This window comes from Calidris pugnax, unplaced genomic scaffold (genome assembly GCF_001431845.1).
Source record: "Calidris pugnax isolate Ruff unplaced genomic scaffold, ASM143184v1 scaffold188, whole genome shotgun sequence".
NCBI lineage: Eukaryota > Metazoa > Chordata > Aves > Charadriiformes > Scolopacidae > Calidris > Calidris pugnax.
In genome coordinates, this window is record NW_015091257.1 from 15762234 (window position 1) to 15786278 (window position 24045).

The 24045-nt window shown below is 40.7% G+C and overlaps 2 protein-coding genes across 8 annotated transcripts in view; one reads left to right on the forward strand and one right to left on the reverse strand.

Moving 5' to 3' along the window:
- Nucleotides 1–1540, reverse strand: part of SMPX (small muscle protein, X-linked) — a 42259-nt gene extending 40719 nt beyond the window's left edge. The window contains exon 1 of one of the 5 annotated variants that reach the window (XM_014960380.1): nucleotides 1323–1540. The gene's annotated coding sequence lies outside the window, so the exon portion shown is untranslated. Of the gene's footprint in view, nucleotides 1–1247 lie in introns of all 5 variants that reach the window. The other 4 variants (XM_014960379.1, XM_014960378.1, XM_014960377.1 and 1 more) reach the window with 4 other exon arrangements.
- Nucleotides 1541–13011: 11471 nt separating this feature from the next.
- The window catches only part of MBTPS2 (membrane bound transcription factor peptidase, site 2), a 35161-nt gene continuing 24127 nt past the window's right edge, over nucleotides 13012–24045 (forward strand). For 2 of the 3 annotated variants that reach the window (XR_001413985.1, XM_014960430.1), the window contains exons 1-4: nucleotides 13012–13152; nucleotides 18315–18463; nucleotides 20168–20306; nucleotides 23164–23267. Coding sequence is in view for 2 of the 3 variants with exons in the window: in XM_014960430.1 (XP_014815916.1) it covers nucleotides 13078–13152; nucleotides 18315–18463; nucleotides 20168–20306; nucleotides 23164–23267 (467 nt within the window). In the remaining variant the exon portion in view is untranslated. Of the gene's footprint in view, nucleotides 13153–17532; nucleotides 17602–18314; nucleotides 18464–20167; nucleotides 20307–23163; nucleotides 23268–24045 lie in introns of those variants that run through there. The other variant, XM_014960431.1, reaches the window with a different exon arrangement.

A 24045-nucleotide genomic window follows, 5' to 3' on the forward strand; every position in this document is an offset into this window, starting at 1 on the left:
GATTAGTTCATTTTTATAAATTCCTTTGTTCTCTGGCCACGCGTCTCAGGGAGGGAGTCAAGAGTGCCGCGCTGATTGTATTAAGTTATTTCTGGCATTCCAATCAGCTCTGCAAACTTGAAAAACGTCACTCTTCACCCTCATTTCCACGCCAGGATTTCACTTGTAGGCAGCCAGAGAAACGCAGACGCACGCAGCCTGTATTCCCCGGTGTCTTTTCGGCCTCCCCACACCTTACCTTTTACCTTTTATGGGCTGCATGCTGAGCCAAACTTAGAAAGCAGCAGCAACGTTAGTTCAGTTCGGAGCTGTTTCATGCCAGGCTTCCCCTGCAAATGCCCTGGCTTCACGGTGAAAGCACCCGTGAACAGGACTACTTGGGAAATGCAGGACTACTAACTACAGTGAAATAATTCAGTGTTTCGAAAAAAAAACCTTTGAAAAACAAAGGACCTGTCTTCTGCCCCTCTGCTAAAAATAATTGCTGACGGGGCTGCAGCAAGATAATAAGCCGACTTATTCAATTTGCTTTAAATGCGATGAGATATCATAATACCGCCTTTTGTAATCGGCACAAGAGATGTACAGTAGCACACAGACAAGAGGGAGAGCCCTCCCCCCGCCCCAGCTGGAAGCTGTTCTTTCCCCCCGCCGCACTCACGGCATCGAGCACGAGGGGTATTTTGGACACAGAACCGCAGTGTATTATCTTATTAAAAGGCTTTGACGGGAACTACACTACTGTGAGACCCAGCTAGCACCACGAAAGAAGAGAAACCCCCACTTTGCAGCTTCCAGCCTGTTACACAAAAAACTTACTACGTGCTCTAGGTAAATGCGATCACGTTTGCTGTAAAGCAGCTCTCTCTGCTACAGTTACCTATTAAGTTTACAGTGAAAGAACGTCTCCCTTACCATCGAAACCCTTATGGAATATTTCAATAACTATAACAAACATACAGAAGACAATAAGCATGTACCTATGCACCACAGTACTCAAGCTAATACAGTTAGGCTTCTTATGAGTCACTAGGTATTTAAGTGACTTTCTGCTTTAAGTCTTTAAAGACCCCCACAGAGCATGAAGCAATAACCATAACAATCTGCTCTGAATACACTGATAATGCTGCACGAGATATTAAAATAAGCAGAAACCTACAACTAATGTAGTCACCTCACAGCAGTTATTAAAGAGTTTTCATAAGGATCTTCCAAGTTTTTAATTGACCCCTTCAAGATTAGCTTACTTATTTACTTATATAAGAAAAGCTCCAAACCGTCAAGTGAGTCTGTGCACCTCCTTTTGATGCTGAAAGAGGTACCTTCTTCTACCAGCTGAGGTATTGACTGTGATCCTTTTAATGTGTCTGAAATAGCTCCGATGCTTTCAGCCGGACGGCACTGAGAGCTGCTCCAGGCTGGAGTGGGACTCAGCTGAGAAGCGAAGTGTAAAAGGGAATTCCTGTCATAGCTTCCAGTTGTTCTTCCTAAATATAGAATTTGATTCACCCTGTAACTTGGTCCCCTGTGACACTTGACCATCGTAAAACCAGGGCTCAAGTGCCAAGCAGGAGGTGTTGAAGGAACACACCTTTGGGTCCTCTTCCTGCCCTCCCTCTCCCTGTTGTTCTGGGCTTTTCACAAGCACCAGGCACACAGCGGCAGAAGGTAACACACCACTCCTCCCATGGTGTTTGGGGCAGCGTGTGCCTCCCTACTGCCACACCGGAGAACGAAATAATTATGGAGACATAATTATGAAGAACACACCTCGGAGGGACTAACTAGGGGAGGTCAATGCCACACCAACGTGACTGTATCACTGCCGGCTTGGGAGCCAACTTGCACAGCAGCTGCCTCAGGGGCTTAACATAGCGTTCCTGCATGCAGGAGAGTCCCTGCAGGAGAGTCTCACGTGGAGGACTTCTGATAGTGTGAGGCATAGTGACCAGTGGCTGCACATTAGGGCATGTGGATGAAGAGAAGCTAAAGGAAGAGTGTGGGGAGAGTTGCGATAGCTTGTGAGGGAGGTGAAACGCTATTATACGGTCACGCTCATGCTACCTGTGAGTGCTGTCTTGGGTGAAGGCTACTGAGGGAGATCTGTCACAGCAAGTCATGTGTGGGGCACAGCCTCACGTTTCCACTCCCAGATGCAAAGTCTACTGTTCACTGCATCTTCACAAGAGTGAACTTTCTTCTTCATCACTGCTCTACTGTACCTGTTCCCCACCTGACCCACAATGCCACAATGGTGGCCTTAGCAGAGTTATTATGTGTGATACTGTACTGGCCACTTGCTGCTGGAGAAGGGTAGGGCAGCTTTTAGGAGCTGATCAACATTTTTCCAAATTAGTGCCAAAGATATTTATAACAAATAATGGTTGGACTAGTGATTTCAACAGGATTTCCCTTGACTTCAGCTTATTTGACCAATCACTCTTCTCATTTCATGTATCTCAAAAAGGAAGATGACCTCCCAGACCACTTAATTAAGCCTGTGACTCACTCTCGACTGCCCTCTTTCCCAAAACTGCTGTCATCTGGATGCAGCTCATAAAGCTGATGACTTGCTCTAGCAGTTTGCAGACTACTCATAGCCACCCCCTTCCCGAGGAGCCATGACAAAATGGACACACACCTACACACACACAACAGGCACACGCATTTGTGTTACGTCAAGCTTGATGGAGGTACAGAGAGCAACCAGCTGCTTCCAAGGGGACCCCTTGTCCTATCTCCTCAGAAAGGCTGAGCACAGCTGTTGTCACATATTTTGAGTCAAGAGAAGACAATTGCACTTGAAACATGGTAGAGTTCACAACAGGGCTCATGGATCTGTCTTTCATCCTCTTAGAATGGCAGAGTTTGCTGTTAAAGTCTAAGGTCCTACCTTCCAGAAGGTTTAAACCACGTTAAAACAAAGCCTGAGTCAGAGAAGGGACCTTATATGCACCCTTGTGAAGGTTCACATTTACAACAAGAGTATTACAAACAATGAAAGAGACGATATATTTTTGTAATGTGGTCTTGTACATGAATTCATTTCAATTTGTGTTACAGTTGTTTTACTACAAACCAGCTCTGGAATACACAGTCCTTCATTTTACAAATCATTTTACAAATATGCCTAAGAAATACCAGCTCAACACTGTTCCCTTCAACAAATTTTCATAGCAATGACATGTAATTTAATAGATAGTCTACCTCTGACACATACCTAACACCCATAAACTATCACAGTTAAATTGTATTAAATTGCTGGGATAAAAGGAGTAAACCCAAATTTTATCAGTAATATCAGAAAATGTAGATCTGAGTAGATTTTAACAGGAAAAATAGATGCTTTTACCATGATTTTGCCTTGAATATCTGCTGGGATGCACGGTCCCATGACTTGCAGATTCATCTGCTCAATACGTGCAGCAGATGATTTAGTAAGTAAATAATGAGGCACGTGTGCATTTCAGCTGGTGGATTCAATGCCTGGCAAGTTAAGGCCAGGTACATTGACACACACTGCATAAAATTATTATTTCTCATGTACGGGGATCCAAAAGACATAGCAACCATGTATTTATTTGAAGTATGAAAATATCTATATAGTTCAAAGTATACTTTTGTTGCATTCCTAGAAGCTTGTCTAATTAGAATGCTTCCTGGAACAGTTTACTAGTTTGAAAATGAAGTTGATGGTTAACAGAAACCTGTATGTATCTTACTTCTTGACTAAGATATTTCACTGTATAATGTCACAATTGTTTCTTTAAGCTGTCGCTATTTAATATGCTTTCTTCAATGTTTTGCTTTTTGAGAAATCTCATGAGCACAGATATAACTTCCCTGAGGCTGCCAAAAGAAAAATATTTTTTCTATTATAGTCCAAAATGTTTTAGTGTAATGCAAACAACAACTGAAAATTCAAGTCAGCAAAGGAGCAGTCACAACCTCAGCTCACTTGAAATAAGATTTCTTTAAAGTAGAAAGTTAAAAAATACATTCCTGAAATTTTACTTCAAATCACCAAGCAGTAGCAACATATTATAGATCTTTGGCAATGCAAAACTTTGCTTCCCTACCTTAATTTTATCTCTGTAATTAAAGTTTATTAACAGGTATGAATACTGGGCCTGGGATATTAAGTATTTTGTTAATTAACTCCTATTGCTGCCTTCATTTGAATTGTTTGGTGGAGAATATGAAAACAAAAGTTGCAGTGCAATATAAACTATTCTCTTTATTCAACACATTTAAGTTATTGATTGAGTTTAAAAATAAGAAACCTGCTATCAGACAGATTTATCAGAGGACTGACGAAGAGGATCCTGGAAAAAAAATAACACCATCCATTTTCTAACTCACACGGATTTTATTTGTACTTTCGGGCTCTTTTCCCTTAGTAAAGATGTATCTACTCCGTATAACAATGAATTGGCTCATAGGCTTGATGAAAGACAGAGACTTTTAGCAATGGTACCCTGTCATATGAGGTTAGACAGAACTACAGAAATTTAAAATACAGTGGAGCTAGCAATTACCAGGCATCAGAGCCCATTCTTACTCTTGCTTTAAACTGAAAATAATTTTGAATCCTAGATTGCAGAAAGAATATCAGACCTCAGCTGCTTTGTCAAAAAAAAATGTTATTTGAGGAAGTATCATCTACTGTTCGATTGTTTCTCCCAGTTTCCCGTGTCTATATGTTTCTTAATATCAAGAAAAAATCAAGCGCTTTCTCTTGAGTTTCTACTTGTGCGGTTATGCCAACAAGAATAACATCAAGCTATTTAAATAATGAATGACATAAAATAGCATGCAAAAATGTTTGCTATTATCTAGTGGACAGGAAATCAACAAACATATCTAAATTAGCTGATTCTGTTTCTGTGACATTTCTGAGCTGCTAAATATTAATTCAGCTCCTGCATGCTCTCTTTCTTTTCCATATAAAAGCATGGTGATTATTATCACAGACTGTTCCATCAAGAAATAATTAGCCTTGTATTAAGAAGATGGTCTCATTAGAGGCTGCCAGTGACCTTGTTCTAAATTTCAGAGTTCCAGCATCCTTTAATAGCATAGTTAGCATCATCTAAGAATTTGTATTAAGTTCTAAAATCTGCATTAAGAACGTAATGCACTCAAGTGCTAGAACGTCATAGCTTTGACCACTGAGTTACCCAAAGAGCCATATTCTCTGTTGCTTTTTATTCTGTAAAGTTTTTACTTACCATAATGTTTTGAGTAACTGAAATGTGATGATGACGTACAAGCAACAAATTTGCTTCCACTTTTCTTCTGGAAAATTTTAGCCACTGTACCTGGCAAAGTTGATACTGTAAGAGTAAGCAAGGGTACTGGCAGATTTTGAAGGGAATATGAATTTTAAATGACATGCTGATTTTGTAAACATCCTGTCTGCTACAATGATTCAGCATCACTTGGAAAAGAAACAAAAACCATGACATTGCACCATTAGATTTTGTTCTGGGGAAAGAAAGTTTTACAAAATAGGAACTGACTGAATCATTGGTGAAATTTTGAACAGAAAGTCTCATCATTTTCACAAATCAGGATAACTCAAACAGGCATCTATTCTCTTTTTCAATCCCATAACAGACTTCTTTTGACGAGGGCCATCCCCATCAGTTGATTACGTCTGTGGAACACTGTTAGCTCTTGTCTTCAATGGTCAGATTAAGACCTCATCTGATGAACAGTAAGGAATTTTGCCTCTGTGCCCATCTAACCTAAGATGTCAGAAGAATCAGGTACTGATAAGCCAGAGGACTTGGGGACTCAGAACCACACTAAGCTACATATTTATCTCTTGTAATAAAGCATGAAATAAAATTGCAGCTGTGCAGGTAATCAGCTCACACACAGCTATAATCCCGCTGTGAGAGCAAATGTAGTAGGCTTGAGTAGAGCAATCATCTGCAGTCTAACAAAGAGAACAAAGACTAATTTCTGATCATTCCTCATCTAAATGGCATATTAACAGGAATAAGGACATGGTTGAGACATGAAAAATCTTCCTTGTAGAAAGATGGACCCAGAATAAGAGAGATCAGGCAATGGGCTGGAGGAAGCAGAATATCAAGGACATTATAAAGAAATTAATGCCTTTAGATAAAAAAACTACAAAATTCAAGGACAACTGCACCAACCTGCTGAATCATACATGATTGATCCGTTGCTATCTTTGGTTTGTATCTGCTGAACAGAAAATAAAAGATGAAGATTGATAAACCGTGGGTGTGAAGATTTTTAGAGTTTGAATCAATATCAGGACACTTATCTTAGTTCCCATGAGTCATGAGGAAAAAATCCTCAGCTTCGCATACCTCAATGTTCTGAAAAATAAGACAATTAAGAATGAATGTGTTCCATGGTGAAGATATGAATAAATCTACTAGTCATAACTATCTATCTAGTAGTCAAACATGATTTATATCAAACCTTACTTTTATTGAATCAGATCAGCTACAGGAACATTTTTCAACCATGTGTGGTCTCTTGCCATATGAATATTGTACCTGTTCAGACAGAAATTGCCAGAAGAAATCAGTGTTGGCACAAGAAGACCAGTAAAGCCCTCCAGCTGCTAATTTCTAAATGTTGTTTCCTGATACAGTATCAAATCTCAGGTGTTAAAAATAGTATAAATAGTTTCTTCTTAGGAAATTGTACAAAGTAGTTTTTAAAATCTTCACATCTTACTTTACACCCTTGTGGACTGGCATTGTCTTCTATCCAAGGATAATAACAAAACTGAAAAAAATGTATAAATAATAAACTGCTTCATTCAATCACATCAGGCTGTGCAACACAAGGGGTAGCCCTTTGAAGTACAATTCAGTTCCCAAGATCTGGAGCTAAAGTGGTGCTTGAAAATCATCTATCCTGGAAATTACTTTTGAGAACTGCAGGCTGATCTGTGTTTCCTGTGCCCACCAACTATTGGTGAGGTGCTACTCTGACTAGAGTACCCATGAAGATGTTCACAGCTTTATTGCAGCCAACTTTCAAACTGATTATTTATTGTTATTAGGAATAAAGGAGATGTTCTTAGCTCAGGTTCCTAACATTAACGGATCTCTGTAAGGCAAAACCACTGTTTTGTCACAGGTAGTTCACAGGTCTTCTGACTGACAAGGGGCAGAGGGGATTTGTAGTACTGGGACTTGGGTCAGGATTACAGTTCATCAACTGTGTGGAGGACCATGTGACCATGAAGCAGCTCCTTACAGCCTGGTCCTAGAGATGGAAAAAAAATCAGTGCTGGTTTAACTGAGTGCTGTGCTCTATGATGAAGCAATTCAGGAGCTACTTCAACAGCCCAGGCAGATGGTTATACTCATCCCTTTGTCCTGTACAAGACATTTCTATTATTCAGAACAGCTAAATACCATACATGCATAGGCAAATAGAAGGGCTACAGGCTTTAACAGTCTGCTGAACAGTGAACCACAAACTAATTTGTCTTCACCGAAGGGTTTTCTCACTTTAAGTTAAGGAAAGTGCACTTCTTTTCCTAGGGTTCAAGCCTGCTCTACAGGTTTTGGGGTTCAAACTAGATAGGTCTAATGCTATCATGTGCATTTACTTCAAGTTACAGTGAGCATGAAACAATACCTGTTACACTGAAACTATTCTATATTTATTTTGCATTCTGGAGTAGAGTAGGGGATTGTGTACGTAGGGATTTCACAGGCAATTTAAAGCAAGGGGAAAAAAAGGCGCAATAGCTGTCTGGCATTAGCACCCCTTGTGTGCTCTCCTCCTTCACTTGCTGAGCCCTTTTTTTCTGCAGCTTAAGTAAACCCATTTTCGAGGACAGAATTTTAAAGTTGTAAAGGGGTCCCAACATAGGACATAATGCTGAATAACTACTTTACAGTAGCTATTCCACGCTTTTTCTTACTTATGACTTCTAAATAGTTGCAGAGGATGCAAAGCCCAACAGGTGAACATGCAAAACTCTCAGCTGAAATGAGTAGCTGAAGACCCAAACTAATATTTTTACAGAACTAGATTCTAGAATGATATTCGAGCCATATCTCTCAAGCATCTCCTTATCCTTGGCTTTTATTTACAGTCTGACACCCATTTCTCTTTGGAATACAACAGCTTTGGAGGACCTTCTTTTAGATGTAATTCCAGTCATGATGTGCCTGACAGAATTGCATGTATGGGTAAACGCTAAAAATTGGTAGCAATTAAGAAAAACTTGTGATTTGTTTTGTTATAGATCAGCACTAGAAATTAACAAATGGTGAAAAAGCATATACAACTACTCTTCACAGCAGATTAACCCAGTAAAGGCATGTGTTGAAGAACACTTTTGCTTTTCCTTTACTTACATTGATCATATGAACAGTGACTTAAGAACAAATCTCATTTGTTTTAAGAGTCGAAATCCCACTTTTCCAGTATGTATTTTTGGTAACCAGGTTAAATACCGCAAACAAACCCTGAACCTTAACAAAATACTTTGACCTCATTTCTATTTAAATAAAGCAAGACTGTTTTGTACTGTAATTGGAACATAAAAACCTATCAAGAAAATTGTGTAATATTCTGCTCTTTTCTTTTCTAGACAGAGTGAGGATCAAAGGTTTTTTTTTCTTTTCTTGTTTGGCTTTCAGTTTAAAAGACCACACATATTACATATCTCCATAATTCCCATTACCTGAATTTCTCCCATGTACTGAAATTTTTACATGGTATCAGTAAGGTAAATGAAGACCTTAAGGGTCTTTTCCAACCTAAATGATTTTATGATGATTGTCTATACTCAAATTCTCAGCTAGACTTGGGCACTCCTTCTGCAAACAATCACGTACTACATGAAAGCACCCCTTCATTTTCAAGTTACACTGTAACATAATTGTTTGCAGAATCATGTTTTATTCCAGCCTTCCTTTCTTCTGTTTAACCCATCTCAATGACCAACCAATGAACACTACTCAGAACATATCTAAAAACCTCCTAGCTCTCGTCAAGGCTCAAACACTTATCCAACCAAGTCATTTTCTGATTGTATTGTCTTCAAATTGGCAAAATTTATAACCCCCTCCATGCTAAAATCCACATCTTGGCTGGTTTTAGGTCTGAGCCTGCAATGAGCTGTGAGCAGGTACAATTTCCCTGAAGCCCTGCAAACCCCTCTAACATCAGGGCTTTTGCAATTGTTAAGACTGGTTTTACTTTCATTTTGCAATGTGTCCTCTGTGGTAATGTCTGAATAATCACATATCTACTTCAATAATATATCAAAGTTGAAGGGATTAATTATTAGATATGTTGATAATTAATTTTAAGATAAATATACTTACTATGTCTAGAAAAAGATGCCCATGATATTAAGCCCCTAACTGAATTTGATAACATCTTAATTAATGTATTATTAACACATACTGTTTGGCATTTACGTGCCAAAATTACATTTAATCAGTATTATTATGCTTATGAGATTATTCTTCTTCTGTTTGAAGTTTTTGCATGGACTTAGATACTCTTGCATGAAGACTGCTTTATATTCTTTTCTAAATATTCTTTGACACTTGCCCTTTTGAGGTCCACCCATGCCCTCCCATTACGCACACCTCAGCTGTGGCTGCTAAAACTCTGATAGTTACACTGCTTTGTAACACCGTATGGATACCATGCACTAACCTGATTACTGCATGGCATCTTGCTTTGGTCGCTACTTTAGCTTAGTATGCGGCCGTTAGAAAAGATAAAAACAGTGGTAAAAAGTGTATCAATATCCGCATAGCCTTCTAAACCGTCTGGAAATGGAAACCTTCAATAATAACTTTCAAACTGCAAAATGAAACACTCCCCCTGAAAACAGTTCAGTCTGCAACAGTTTCATTCCATGAGAACAAAGATTAACTTTGCCTTTCTGCCTGGGGCAAAATACCCGCTCAAGTTAGGCAAGCAAGAACAGTGGGATTGGCAGTTCACTCATAATACCTATCTTCTGCATTCTAGAAAATTATCATTTTTGCTTGTTTTAAACTTTATAGCAACAAAATACAGACTGCGTGTTTTAGTTACATTCCTTTTTATTTCCGCTGACAATTTCTATGCCAACTCGATAAAATTCAGGTCTGTATAGAGTATACCAAGTGAACATAGAAGAAAAATACAGTTACAAAAGCTGTTTATCAATTGGATCATCTAAACACACCCATTTTACTAGGCTTGATGCTATGCTACAAGTACTCACGTTCTTAACTATTTGAATATTATCCCCCTCCATTGCTTCCAAAGACCACCATTAGAATACATTTTGTATATTTTTATTAAATGCATGTTGCCCTATGGAACAACTTGAGTTTTCCACCAATAAGGTGTAGAATTACTAATATTTGCATCATTTCTTAATGATTTGCAATTCAACATTCTAGATTGCAAACTGCAGAAAAGCCATAGTCAGATCTCATTAATCTGGGACTCTGTTTATGATTTCTTTTAGACATTGGGGACATCTCAAAGTTGTCTTTGTCAGTGCACAAGCTCCGATTTGATTGCATGCAGGGCTGGATTCATTTCCTGCAATTCTTCTGCTTCTATGTTGGAATGAAATTCTTTCCAAAGTTTTCATAAGAAACATGAACAGCTCCCACCTGAATGTAGGGGCTCGTAAGGCTTTGGTTAACATGAACAGCTCCCACCTGAATGTAGGGGTTTAAGGATGACGGAAAATCTAAACTTGAGGGAAAACTATCCCTGACTTGAGAGGAAAGACATAGAAATTCACCAGAGAACCAGTGAAAGCAGGTATGTATTACCAGTTCTCACTTTCCCTTCTGCCTCCCACAATGGTCAACAATGAGACATTGGCCAGGGATGCCTCCCCTTACTTGCTTGCTGATCTAACCATCTCCTGGGGTACAGCCCCTTATTTCTACTTCCCCTTAGCAGTGCCATGTTACCAGTGAAAACAAAAGGATGTGAAAAGAGCCAAGGACTTCAGACCTGAGGTGTTCTTCCTGCTGGTAGCACAAAGAAAGCTTGCAGCATCTGTTTTGGGAAAGGCAGGATGAAGCAGCACACATGGAACAAAGAAAGTGCTGAAAAATCTGAAAACGTGGCTGAAAAACAACATTAAAACCACTTGCATACTAGCAAAGGGAGGGCTTGATGCATTTTTCTTTTTGTTTCAAAGGACAGACACTGGTATATCTCTCTTAAAAATACAACTTCTACAGAGCTTTCTGGAAAAGACAGGTTGGTTTTATGAACTCTTCTAACAGCAGTCCCAGCTCTTCCACAGAGTAGTCTGTGAACCCACAGAGCTGAAGGATGAATGGAAGAAGCATTTTTAGGAGAGAGACGTCCTTCTGAGTATTTCTCACAAGCCAAGGCCAAAGAAAGCTTATCTAGAGCATGAAGGAAAAGGTGGACTGGAAGTCAGAAACCAGAGGGCTCTCCTACTGCTGCTGACTTGATTCCTGAAAAATCTTTAGAAATAATGAGAAAACTGAGGACACGGTAATGCATGTTTTTCACAGGGGGAAAGGAAGGGAGGGGCAGTTCAGTTTGCACAGTTTGTATAGGCAAATAAATACTTTTCCTTAAGCTGTGTCAAATCTTGTCGTAAACAAGTAGAAGCAGCTTTCAGTGTTCATACTCTAAGTGAAAGTTTTTAAACTAGGAAAGGCCCCGAGAAATCAGCTCTTAAGATTAGCGACCTTGTGGCGCATCCCACTTCCAATCACAAGTGAAAAATACGCCCAAGAGGAGTGGGAGAAATCAAGAGAGGCATAAACTCAGATAAATGCTATGATATTGGACTGGGAATGAAACAGTGGCCTGGAGAGCGCTTGCCCAAAAGCCCCTCTTAGCAGGAACCTCATGAAAGTCAATGTGAAATTTCTGGAAGAGCGTTAGTAGTTAAAGGGAATCCTATTACTCTCTCATCCTCACTGAAGCGCTCCCACAGCCCCCTTCAGTCCCACCACCGCCAATGAGTTTGATTCTCCGGCGTGCTTTCCTGGGCCATTTCCAAGGCGGCCTCCCCAGAAGGCTCCAGCCCTTCTTCCGGGAGCTGAGGGGGAGCGGCCGGTGACCCGTCGACTGGTCGCTGGTCAACTGTCGGCTGAACATGAGCCAGCAGTGTGCCCAGGTGGCCAAGAAGGCCAACAGCATCCTGGCCCTGTATCAAGAACAGTATGGTGAGTAGGACCCGAGAGGTGATCGTCCCCCTGTACTCGGCACTGGTGAGACCCCACCTCAAGTGCTGTGTCCAGTTTTGGGCCCCCCACCACAAAAAAGACATCGAGGTGCTGGAACGGGTCCAGAGAAGGGCAACGAAGCTTGTGAGGGGTCTGGAGAGTAAGTCTTACGAGGAGAGGCTGAGGGAGCTGGGGTTGTTCAGTCTGGGGGAGACTGAGGGGAGACCTTATCACTCTCTACAACCACCTGAAAGGAGGGTGTAGAGAGGCGGGGGTTGGTCTCTTCTCCCAAGTTACAGATGATAGGACAAGGGGTAACGGCTTCAAGTTGTGCCAGGGTAGGTTTAGACTGGACATCAGGAAACAATTCTTCACAGAGAGAGTGGTCGGGCATTGGAACAGGCTGCCCAGGGAGGTGGTTGAGTCACCATCCCTGGCTGTGTTTAAGAACCGTTTAGATGTGGTGGGGATTCCGTGACCCCTGCTACGGCAGGGGGGTGGGTGGGCGGGTGTGTCGCCTGCGACTGCCTCTGTCATTCAACAAATGACATTAAAAAAAACGGGAGTGGACGTCGTTACCCCTCTTCACGACGTAGGGACACATAAACAGCTGACGCAAATTTAGCAGGAGTAGGAACGGACCCAGACGAGGCCCGGCCTCCCCCCTCGGCCTCACGGCTCACTGAGCCCGCGCCGCCCGCTAGCCAGCCCCTCCCCTCCTGCCCCCTGACGTCACCCCGGCACGTGCTCCCGCTAGACGCGGCGCCCGGAAGCGTCCGACCGGGCAGTAATCGCTGATGGAGAAAGGTTCCGGGGCAGGTTTAGTTCCGGGGGCTGCTCCGCATGAACTGCGGCCGCCGCCGCCTCCTCGGCCTCGGCCCCAGCGATGATCCCCATCGCGGTGGTGGTGTGCGTGCTGGGGGGCTGGTGCGCCATCTACCTGGCGGATACGCTGCTCAAGGTGAGGGATGCGGAGGCAGAGCCCAACGGGGAGCCCTGGGCTCCGCTTCACCCCCCCTCACACCCCGCCGGGAGGAGGGCGCCGGTAGCCCCGTCCCGCCGCAGGCGGGGTCTCTGGAGTCGCCACCAGCCAGCGGCCTCCTCCTCGCCTCGCCCACCCTCTAAAACACTCGCCGCGACCCCCCCTCCTTCTTCCCCCCCGCCTCGCAGGCGGAGGGAGGCGCCGCTCCCTTATCCCGGGCCTGCAGGCCGCGGCTGGCGGCGCCCGGCCTCTCCGCAGTTCAAACGTGCCCCGGGGTTTCGCAGGTGCCGGGGCCGGTCACGCTGGGAGCGGAGGAGGCCGCTGCCCGCCCCGTCGCTCCTTTCCCCGAGGGCAAGGTCTGGAAGGCGAGACCCTTCAGCCCGGAGCGGCAGCCGGGAAAGGGGGGTGTTTTGCTTCCGCCCGTCGCCGGGGTTGGAAACGCCGCCCAGGCGGGTGCTGAGGGACCGGGCCGGTGTTAAAGGACCAAAGCTGCTGTGAAACGTTAGGGGAGACAGCCTGCAGCCTGCTGCGGCACTTCAGTGTGCTTTCTGGAGCTTAAACTGTTAGCATCCTTTAAAAAACCAAAAGCCTCCTGAATTTATAGGTTTGGTTATAGATTATGAGTTTCAGACTGATGAATTTTCTAAAATTACTGCGTATAAAAACATAACTAATGACCTTTTTTTTTTTTTCCTTTTGAATGCCTGTCCTTTCACTGAAAAAAAAACCCAACAAATTGAGGCAGAGCTCTATACTACTACTTTTTAAAGAAATAAACTTCAGTCTTCAAACAGTATTATAAGACTCATTTTCCTCCTGATGGAGAGAGGGGAAGGTTTGAAAGGAAAATACAGCAATTAGACATCATTATATTTAGGAATGTATCTGTTGCAAAAGTTCCATTAAGTTTGCTTTCTTTTTTTTTTTTTTAAAGCTCAAGAAATATCATTTGTGAGGCATGATTGAAATTGGCATCTCTATATACAAAACAGGCCCTATGCTAGTTAAAGATGAGGAAAAATAGAATTAAAGGTTTCATCTGTAGTTCTCTTGCCTTTTGACGTTAATGTTACAGTCCAGGAACTTCATCTCTTTCTGCCAAGTGCAGATAGGGCCTACTGATTTCCAAGTAAAAGATGTTCTTTCTGTCACTCCTGTAAAATATAGGAAGAAATAAAAGAAATTCTAGGTGATGAGAAAACTTGGAAAAATAAGTGGCTCCCCCTGCTGCTGATCATCGGAGAGCAAATATAGCTCAGTAAATGCTGAGATTTAATAATTGCCAAGTATAATGACAATAAAAATTACAGTAATTTATCCGAATATTTTTCAAATTTTATTACATCAAGTCTGTATTAGGTATTTGGGAACAAACGTGGCATTGTTAGAAGATTGGCCAAATACCAGAAAAATGTGCTCCTGAGTACGGTGGGACACACCAAAAACCACCAGAAGGGTCAGCCAACAGGCTGATTTTCTTTTGACAGTAACTTTGTGTATGATGAAAAGAGTGTGAAGCAGGAGCTGAATTCAGGTAGCAGACCTGTTGTGCCACAATGCTGTGATCCATTTGTATTTCTGAGATTCTGAATATCTCTTTCAGCATTAGACCTTAAAATCATTCACTTCTGGAAGTAGGAACAGCCACTCCTTGTTACAACCTCTTAGCAAAGGTGCTTAGCAGCAGCAAAGGTGAAAAAAAAAAAGAAACCCCACAGTGTTTGGAGCCAACATAGTGCCTGATTTATGTTGATAAAGAAGGGGGAATGCCTGGAATGCTATAGCAAGCAAGAGAATCCAGGAGTTAAATTTGAACTTTGATTATTTTTTTTTAATAAAAGTTGAAAAAGGTTGTTAATCATCAAGAAGTATGTGGGAGCTGTTGGGTTTTAGTGAACTTACTGCTGTATACATCTCAATGATGAGTTTCACAGTGAGCACCACAGCCAAAATAGAATTTGGATTAGATAACCAGATTTATATAATTAGGAAACTCAGAGTTGCTTGTTTTATTGCTGGTGCTGTAAATCTCTTACCACTTTCAGAACTGGAGGCTGCTGGCAACATAGTAAAAGGCAGTCCCTGCTTAGGCCTCAAATCACTTAGAATTTAATTACATTGAAAGGACATAGAGAGTGTGAGTGAAAAATAATACAGGAGTACTTTTCCATGTGTGTTCCTGTTGATATTTTTGGAAAGAGAAGGATGTGTGCTGTAACTTGCAGTTGATGTTTGTTCTGTAAACAGAAAATCAGTGTGCAACGTCTCTTGCTGAGTTTGTTCCCTTACTGGTTTTGTTCAGATTTCAAACATTTTGTTAGGCAGTCTGACTATTAGACAGTCCACAATATAGAAGGCATAGCTGTGTGTATAAATGCATTTTTGCACAAATAAATTCACATATTATAACATTGCTAGACTTACCTTACAAGATACGTTTGTGTTAGCAAACTAAAAGTATGCCGAATCAAGCTGGGACTTGGAATTTTAAGTCCCTCTTTTTGCTCTTCATCGAACCACTGGCACAAAGTTTCCATTGAAGCTTGGATCCTACAGAAGGGAATCACTCAGACAGACCCCTAAATTCCTGCTCCCCAGTGTCCTAAATCATGCCATTTCATTCTGCCTGAAGGATCAAGAATGAGCAAAGGGTATAAGGTTGTCCCTCCTTCTGCTATTCTGCAGGAATAAAGGACACGTTAGATCTGTTCAGTCAAGGTTAGCCATCAGCTTTTAAGGTCAGGAAGCTGAAATGGTTCAGAGCTCTTGAACAGATTTTGTCAGCAAAGAAGAATGTTAAGGACTCCTGCTTGCTGGCAGATATTTATGGAGCCCCTGGAGTATTTAGCAGACGTTCATTATTTTGAAAGGCTTGCATAAATAAACACGATATTGCTTTTGTAGTAAAATTAATCTAGCAAAGATCACTTAGAATTCAACTTAAAGAAGCTGAGCCAAGGCCTGTGTGAAGGAAGCTTGAAATGAAACATAGGATACCAACATTGTAGGTATCCCACTGTAGGGTGAGAGTGTACCTGGTACTTTGGTGATCCTGTCAGGCTCAGGACAGAAGGAGCAAAAGTTTGCGCAGAGCTTTTAAATATATTTTGCAAATGCAGTCATTTAATGATCATTAATACCATTTACTCAGCTTGTGAAGAAAATGCAAAAGGAAAATTAATTTTGGTACTTTTTTTTTTCCCATATTTGACAAATGTAGGGTCAGTAATCCCATATTTCTCATGGAAAACTTCATATTTATTTATGTCTTGCTAGTACAGTGGGGCTGTGATGTGGTTTGAATGAATTTGAAGGGATGAATTTGTGGCTTTTGTAGGAGAAAAAGTGGGTTTTGCATGTGAAGGAACACATTTTTAAAATGCCAAATCAATATATCCAATTAGCTTTATTGTAATAATATGTGGTTGGATGGGTTTTTTTTGGAACTCTGTGAATGAAGAGGATGTGTTTACTTAATTCCCAAAAGACAGTCTCTCATGTCAGAGGTACTTAATGTCATATGTATTTTTGTTCTTAATTATCTGGTAGAGTATGTGAGGTCGTCTTCTTTGTTTCTTTGGCTTATTTTTAGAAGTGTAATCATCTTTGTGATCTGTTAAAGTTAGTGAATACTGATCTGCTTTTGGACACTAAACTCAGTGGTGTCTTAGGGCATGACTAGTGTTGATTAGGGAACACATTATGATCAAAATTTCTGTCAGTGACCTCAGCTGAGAGCAAAAATGTGACTGAAGTCAGTAGGGCGAAGAAGGAGGAAATGACACACAGAAATATACAGGCAGAAAGGATACATGGTGTAATAGGTGATAAATGAACGATGACCTGAGTAAATGGGCCTCACGTCCAAGGAAAATTGTTACTTGAAATAAATTTGTAGTGTTCAAATTTTAATTAATTCAACAAAATGGGAAAAGCAATGAATATAGATGTGCAAGATGAGATCCTCATCCCCACCACCACCGCGGCAGGACAGGAGGAATGCAAGGAACTTGGCAAGTTCTAAATTTGTTTAAAGAACCACAGATGACAGCCAGAAACTTGTGAAGCTCCTCTTGCAGGGAGATAGTGGAGCCAGTTGTGAACAGCACATTCCCAATATCTTCAGTAGGTGCTGCTGCTCGTAGGGGAAACCCAGGAACAGTGCTCCAGCTCTGAAACTTGTCTGGGTTATGTCAGACACACTCCTGCCTTGGAACTGCCCGAAGTCAGAGGGCTCAAAGCTCTGGTGTGCTTTTCCTGAGCTTGTTACTCTTTCACCTCCAAGGAAAGCGCTCTTTGGTTGGGTTTCTGATACTAGCTTCCATGAAGCAGGTCGAGTGAAGCTTATTGAGAGGACAAGCGCCATGTAATACAAAGTAGCAATTGCAAAACTATGTCTGTTGGTCTATAATATCAGATAATACTCAGGTAAGTATTGGTTGCGTAGTTTATGAGTCGCATTTCTCATGAAGAGAAATATTTGGAACTGCTAGGAAGGTATTCTGGCAGTATCTTGAAATGCTGGGAAATTATTGTAGCGAAATTGCTGTTGCAATACAGGTTGATAATTTAAAGCCAGAATTCGTTCTGGCTTTTTGCTAATATGATCAAGTATTTCAGTCTCTTTAGGCGTAGTCTCTGTGTTTGAAATGTGGACCTCACTTTTACCCTTATTAAAGAGTATCTACAGGACTGATCTGGATTTCACCAATATTAGAAGCATTTTTTTCAACTGAAGCCAAAAGTAGCATTTTTCTTTATTGTAGCTTTAAAAATGTTTACTGGAATAGAACTGAAAAAGTACCATAAACATTTCAGTCTTTAGCCTTCTAACCAGACAGTTAAAAACTACTGAAACTCATTTAACACTAGGAAAGATGATATAAGACCTTGTTTGTCAAATAACACTGGATACCCGATCTCTCTCACAATCCTAGAACTGTTGCGATTTACATCAAAACAGTGGCAGAACTTTTTCATTTTCCATGTGACACCTACCTATATGTCAAAATATAAATAACGTGCAGCACATTTACCTGAAGTTATACATCTGTGTAATCAGATCACATTTACTGCTTGGTCACATAATGCAAAATCTTCGTAAAAGCTTTTCGTTAAACTAATTTTCCATTGTTTTGCAGTCATCCAACTCTTTGAAGGCGTCTTATGAAGACTGGCTGCTGACGTACGGCCTGAGTGTCTCTCCTTTTCACATCCGATGGCAAACAGCTGTTTTCAACCGCCAGTTCTACAACTGGGGGAGATGGAAACCCAGATTTCTATATTTATGGTATAAATTCGGGATTTATTCTCTTCTGTCAAATACAATGGCAACAACTTAACCACATCTGTGCTTTTCAGCCTTAAAAGTGTGTTAGATAGATGTGGTTATTTCACTGGGCTAATGATAACACCAAACTAGTGTGGTTGTGATAATTGTACTGTGCCAGTATAAGTCTTCCTCCTCTACTTAAAACTACGTAGCTGTAATATGGGTTGCAGATTGAGATTCTATAAAACTAGAAATCTGTAAACTACTTTTACCTATGGTTTGAACTATACATAGTTCTTAAGGGTACAGCTATTACATGTAGTACTGCACAGAAAAGTAGGTCTGAAAGCAGCTTCTCATATCCTAGATCTGTCCATCACTGTACACTGAGCTCTCACCTGATCATTAGAGTTTACAAAGTATTCAAAGACAGTTCTGTCCCTGTTGTCAGTCATTGCCCAGACATTCAGCAACTATACATGCTTAGAAGCACATTGCTCACCTTCTGTCTTTTACCTGCTGGCACCTTTCCCTGCCAAGATTGCACAGTAAATTACAGATTGAGTAAATGAGCAGGATGGTTTGTATGGGTGCTTCTGGACTGGTTTAGAAAGTTATTGCTCAGTTGCCTTCCTAGCATGACTTTATATCTGCTCTGAAAATATGAAACGAATAAGGCCTGAATTTCTTTTAATTTCCTGTATTGCTACCCTCAGTAAGACAGTAATAAAAGAGGTCTGCTTGGTATTGGTTTCTCTCATATGTAATGATTTTACTATTTCAATTTGGAACAGTTCTATATCAATCACAATTTTTTAATGGGTATAATTTATTACAGTATAATGTTTCCACCAGTCTCTTTAATTAACATTACAAGTACACGTTGCTTAAAATAAATCAACTAATTCCCAGTGAGCTTTATTAAGGATGGTAAGAGAACAGTTATGCTATTGTGAGAGGAAGGACTGTTAGTGAATTGAAGTGTTTTAGCTAAAAAACTTTACCACATCCTTCAACTATTGAACAATGTATAATAATAATGCTGCTGAATAAAAATTCACCACTAGGTGGACTGACAAATTTAAATTATTTTCATCTCTGATTTTAATGAAAAATAAATTGGTTAGAAGAAAAATATGTTTTAAGTAATTGAACTTAATCTGGTCTTGCAATCATACCTCTTAGTTGTTCTTTAAAAAATGTTGAGTCTCCTTTATTGTTTTTTAGCACTTTTTGTTGTTGGTGAGGAAGATGCAAAATTTACTGAAAAAGCTTACATAAATAAATACTTATGCTACCCCATCATTTGATCAATGTATGTAATGGTGTGCTGCAATACGGCAAATTATACATTGTTAATTATATTTTTATATTTATAGCTAGTGGCAAGTTTCATGTATTGGGTAACTGAATAAAATTTAGAATGTGTAAGAACAGCATAAAAATATTTGAAAAATAATCAGGATGTTGTTTGGATGTGAGACATTTCTTAAACAAGGAAAATATTATATGTTATTAGTCAACGTTATGAGTTATTGTCATTTTTAGTTTCCTTTAGCTAATGTCTTTTGTACTGGATTTTTGATACCTGAATGTAGCATGGGATAAGTTTTGCCCCATGAGGTTGCTGCGCTAAATTGCGCTGAAGCGGTTACGTGTGCAGAGAATATACCCTATCTTCTTGCAGCTACGCATTGCTAAGCTATTTGCTTCTCTTTGCAGGTTCAGCATAGGAATGGTGTTTGGTATAATTGCCATGTTTGGCTCTGTTATTCTTCTCGGGAAGACACTGATGCAAACACTGACACAGATGCTCACCGAGGCACCGAAAGCCCAGAATGATCGTATGCTGCAAGTTGTGGTAAGTATTCTGTCCTCAGGTCTTTATTTGAGAGTTATGAACCCATCTTAATCAGCTTCTTACTGGGGTATGTGATGCTTAAATCCACCCATGCAAGAATAACCTAACTGCTGATACTGATCTACATAAAAATTTGCTGGTTTGTTATCAGCCTTAAAAATGGGGAGCGGAGGTAGTGAAAGAGGGGAAGGCGAATGAAAGCAAGCATGTGGAAGAGTTTTTATTAAAAATTCTCAGGAGTGAGAATTGGCTAGTAATTTTGGAAAGCCTTAAATTATTATATTACTAGGAATATAAAACAGAGCTAAGAATTTGCCTCCTCTGAGCTGTGCAGTGTAGAAGCGCTGGTGGCCTTAAAGTTTGCAGAGCAAATCTATAATCCACAAGAAGAAACAAATTGTGTTTCATTTATTACAAAACATTATGGGAAAAGGAAAGAAGTGTAAAAAACTTTGTGTGATAGTGGAAGCAAAGATTCATAAGTGAGGAGATGGCTTATTTTTTGATTGTTCAAGGGCTTATGTCCTAATTTACAGTATTTCAAGTTCTCTTTCTGGCAGTCTCTAGTCAAAGGCCTAATAATAATGTATTTAATTGTTTTATGGATTTCTGATACTGGACAGTATATCATATGGTTTTCAAAAGGAATGTATTTCACAGAATGCTAGAGATTGCAAATACTGTCTTTTTTGTCTCTAGGCAGTAATGGAAGAACTGACATGGCCCTTACAACAGTTTTAACTCGGAAGGATTTCTAGCCACTCTTGTTTCCTCAAGAGTGTTATCTGGTCAGAATGTACGAACGTTTTCCAGGAATGCAGAAAGTTCTATGATTGCATAGCTTAGAGCCAAAGTGGCCAAGCATTTTACTCAAAAAGAGTACTGAGCTAGTCTAGTGAACAGAAGCTGGGAATTGTGCACTGGCATGAGTGCAGTTAAACTGACTGCATGCAGCTAAAAAATTGCATTGCTGCAGGAAGCCTAATGAGCATGCGTCACAAACTCAGTGCTTTTGGGACGGTCATCATTAGCCTGCGTCACAAACTCAGTGCTTTTGGGACGGTTTGGGTCTGTTTCACACATGCCGGGTGAATATAGCAAACGCAGTATATGATGGCAAAAGCAGGCAACGAGACCTGGGAGGGAACTGCTGGTACTGCCCCTGTGGTCACCCGGCCCACAGCCTGCTCCTGAGTTATCTCCAGAAGCAGACTGGAGTGGGCTCTCTGTAGAGCACAAGTTGAACATGAGGTGATGCTATCTGTCCTCCCACGTGCCCAGAGCAGAGGACCACTGGCAAGGCCAGGTAACTGGTGCATTAGTGCCACCAGCTGATGTTGTTATACAAGAAATGGATGCTTCATGAATGAAGAGGAGCGGTCTTTATACAGTGAGGTTTGATAGTCGTGCCAGTTAAGGTAAATACCTTGGTCATGATTACACTTTGGACAGAATTTTTGAAATTATTTAGTGTAACAGTAATGAAAACAGCCTTTTGAAGGATTTATTGTCTCACCAACCTATTGTAGAATTCTGCTGAATGGGTAGGTGAATATATATAATTGAGGCATGTGCAGGACTGAATGAAAGTGGGATCAAATGGGACCTGTTCAGTTGGATCTGCAGCCTTTTGTGTCCCACAAGGGTGGGTTTTGGAAAGAGAGTCCTATAGACAGGCCAGTTATTTTTGCCCATACCCACTGGACTGCAATTCAAATTGTGTTCACATCAGCTGTTAGGGACTGTACTGGAGTGTGTCCTGCCTCAAGCTGGGAAAGCTGTGGAGCAGACAGGAGAACTGTCCCAGAGCAAGCAGCAGAAATGGCCTTATCATCCCACTGCAAAGGATGACAGGGACCGAGCAGGAGGAAAGTCCATTAGGAGGGAAGAGGGCATGGTTCCTCATTCCCTGATTCGTGACCGCTTTGAAGCCTGTCTGGAAAGAGTGACTGGTGCAATAAAGGACTTGTGGAGTGGTGGGAATCCACAGCCACAGGAGGAATGTGAGGGACCTGCATAATGTTTATATAAATTAAAATAGTATGCTTATTTTTTTTTAAGGTTAATTGCCATATGTAGACTGCCAAAAGTTGAACAAAAGAAAAATGTTACCCTTTTTTCGACCTTGTAAATTTGGGATAGTCTTGGGATTTGGATAGGGAGACGCCTGCATAATATGTTTATATAAAATAAAATAGTGCACTCATTTCAAGTGCTTGCTTTTTTTTAAGGTTAAATGTCATATGTAGGCTGCCAAAATTTGAACAAAAGAAAAATATTACCCTTTTTTCGACCTTGTAAATGTGGGATAGTCTTGGGATTTGGATAGGGAGACAGAAGGGAGACTGACAGTTCCAATTGTAGGCTCATTTTTTGAAATTTTAGGGCTTATAGTGTTTTAAGTGCCATACAATTTTTTAATTTTTTTTTGAGGGGTGGATCTTCTCTGTAGCTGCATGACTGACTGCAGGACATTGTGAACTAATGCACACAGTTGCCAGGCTTGTCTCATTTGAGTGCAAGTCTGTGTACGTTTTTATAAACTTCTCGAGCTTAATATAGAGTAGAACACATTTGGTCAGGGCTGTGGTGAATAAGTAAGGCAGGGAGAAGGCTTTTGCGCCTGGAGAGGTTTTCAAACTTCAACAAAAGAATATATATTTAATATATTTTAAAATACGTTGACTAAATTGGGAGAAAAGGCACAAACAGATAGTGCAGTGTGAGAATGGCCCCAATTCTGTTGTGGGTCTGAAGAAGCTGAGTGAGAGCAGCCAGTTTAGGGGCACAATGATTTGTCTTTGTACCTCTTGATTTCCTCCTATGTTTTGTTTTGTTGTCATGCCCACATCAACAGGTGCCTGGTGTAAATTTGCCTGTCAGCCAGCTGACCTATTTCTTCGCTGCAATCCTCATCAGTGGTGTGATACATGAAGTCGGCCATGGGGTGGCAGCGATTCGGTAATACAGATTGCTTTTCTCTTACTGTGTGCCAACAACGCCTAATATTCCAGAGCATTTAGTCACAGGTGAATGTTGTTAGCACTACTTCAGTTTATCTAGGGAGTCTGTTTATTCTGTATTTCATAGCTTCCTTAGGAAGGGTGTAGAGTTTTAATACAGTGTCTATTCTACAGATCATGAGAAAGGATTTCTGCTTGGCAAAAATACCACACTGCATCAGGTTTAAAATAATACTTCTTTTAAGTGTGCCTGTTTTCAGACAGCAATTGCATTTCTGCAGCTGTGGCACTTGAAGGGGACCCATGCGCTATTGTACAAAGCTATTTTTAAAATAGATTTTTCAATTGATTTGTTTAAATGTAGCTTGTGAAGTAGCTTACAAGCAGACTCGGTTAACTCAGTAACTGAATAACAGTAACTCAGTTAAGTGATATTTGCCCCTGTTAATCTCAGTGATGTGTTAATTTTTGTCAAAGATGATATTTTTAATGCCACTTAACTATGATGATTACATCACAAAAAAGTTATTTAACATGGTTAGTCACTGCTGTTAAATGACACTCTAGCATAAGAGGGTTAAGTGGTAGTTACTGAGACCCATATGCAAATGTCCTCTGCATTTTTCCTGGACATCATCATTATCTGCCCCATAAGCACAAAGCCCAAAGTTGTTTCTGTGATTTTCTTGAGTGTAGGGAGTCATGACTGCATCTTAACCCATTACTACCATTTTTTATAACCCCGAAATTTCTCAATTAAAGCAGTGGTTTGGGAC